At 43.9% G+C, this 1933-nt stretch overlaps 1 protein-coding gene across 1 annotated transcript in view; it reads left to right on the top strand.

Moving 5' to 3' along the window:
* Positions 1-1478, top strand: part of LOC108765375 (zinc finger protein with KRAB and SCAN domains 4) — a 5133-nt gene extending 3655 nt beyond the window's left edge. Inside the window, exons 3-5 of the mRNA XM_018514058.1 lie at positions 8-243; positions 428-910; positions 1179-1478. Coding sequence (XP_018369560.1) covers positions 8-243; positions 428-855 — 664 coding nt within the window. The 3' untranslated portion in view covers positions 856-910; positions 1179-1478. The remainder of the gene's footprint in view (positions 1-7; positions 244-427; positions 911-1178) is intronic.
* Positions 1479-1933: the final 455 nt, after the last annotated feature.

Consider the following 1933-nt stretch of genomic DNA (forward strand, 5'->3'; position numbering starts at 1 on the left):
AATGCAGCAGCGACATTGAGAATAGTAATCCGAACTCACAACCGACGCAGAAGGACAAGGAGGTGCAGACAAACACGGAGCCCAATGAGATAAAACCAGCGACTTACACATATGACACGTTGCTTGTTTCGGATGGCAGATCGAAGCATAAGAAAGCATCCGCCGCACAGAAGAGCCAGGACGCCGAACCAATCGAGGCTCCCGAGACCTCCAAAACTGGTCGTTACGTGTGTTGCGAATGCGGTAAGTAGCGTTAATTCATTTAACTCTAGTATTACTCCTTATCTCAATAAATTTATTAATTTATTAATTTATTTAAAATTTGGATTGATAGATATACCGTCGAGATGATAAACGCTTTTGCGATATTACACGAATTACTAGCCTCAATCCTCCGTTAATTCTCGTATTTTCCTTTCCTTTCCAGGCAAACAGTATGCGACCTCGTCGAATCTGTCCCGGCACAAGCAGACGCATCGCAGCATCGACTCTCATTCGGCCAAAAAGTGCATCCATTGTGGCAAGGCGTACGTCAGCATGCCCGCTCTGGCGATGCACGTGCTCACGCATAAGCTGACGCACAGTTGTGGCGTCTGCGGCAAGATGTTCTCGCGACCTTGGCTACTGCAGGGTCACTTGCGCAGCCACACCGGCGAGAAACCATACGGATGCGCTCACTGCGGTAAAGCGTTCGCCGATCGCTCGAATCTAAGGGCGCATATGCAGACGCATTCGGCGGATAAGAATTACGAATGCTCCAAGTGCCACAAGTCATTTGCCCTTAAGTCGTACTTGAACAAACACCTGGAGTCGGCGTGCCAGCGCGAGAGCGACGACCCGGACACGCCGCCATAAGCAGCCAGGACCAGGATGCCGATGTAGTAGCGCCGCGGTTAGCGGCAACGATCAAGTAGGTACGACCTGCGATTCGAGTTTCCTTTTCTCTTCGAAAATTGACGAAGATCGATTTCTATTTATCGTTTTCTGGGTTCACTTACATCGGACGATTGCTTCGCTTAATCACGTTTGCGACACAGTCTGATATTGTACAATAGCGCGAGGATGTTTAAATCTGCTGACATATCACCCACGATCGATCATGACTATTCTCACATTTAGACCTAACAACGCGCCCGAATACAGCGCGCCGTGCTAACCGATCAATCCGCAATTTGCAGCCGGTCGTGCACAGTCGACGTAAACAGAAGATTGCAGTGGCGTCATCACGTAGACTGATAGAAAAAAAAACAAAAATAGTTTGCTGTGTAGACAGTACTTTTTGTCATGGACCAAGAGGGGAAAAAAAGGATGGAAGACAAACGAACGCACGGGAAGCCGCTGCTGGCCTCTCATCGCCATGCGGATGCGATTAGTTTCGATTATTTTACACGAATTCAAGTCGGTCGGGTTTATTGTTGTGCTCGATTGCGGCAGCAAGCAAGTCCTCACGTTCCCTTTGTCTTCGCTACGATGCCTGTAAAGCTAAAAAAAAATTGTGCTTGCAAACTTCAAAGTCGGGTTTCGGATATTTCGTGAACACAAGGTAACTTACACTTAACGAAGTAACTTACAGAAGACATTAGGGAGTTTTTGCAATATCGTGTATTCGGATACGGTAAATGTTAAAGTCAATGATGTTATTTAGTGGAAAATTGAACTGCGCATACCAAGTATTTGAATACATGGTATTGAAAAAATTTCCTTTTGTTTTGGAAAGGTTTTTGGGATCGCTAAATTCGATTCTAACCTTATAATTTTAAAATTCAAAGTGATGAATCTAATATAGCAGACTGAATCTAAAAAAAATAATTATTATGAAAAACTTAAATTACTTCAACTAAGAGGCTTTTAGAATCATTAAATTCGAAAATAATCTGAAAATCGTTAAAATTCAAAAAGATAGTAACCTTTAATGGGAAGAAAGAACATATAT

This window comes from Trachymyrmex cornetzi, unplaced genomic scaffold (assembly GCF_001594075.2).
Source record: "Trachymyrmex cornetzi isolate Tcor2-1 unplaced genomic scaffold, Tcor1.1 scaffold488, whole genome shotgun sequence".
Classification (NCBI taxonomy): Eukaryota; Metazoa; Arthropoda; class Insecta; order Hymenoptera; family Formicidae; genus Trachymyrmex; species Trachymyrmex cornetzi.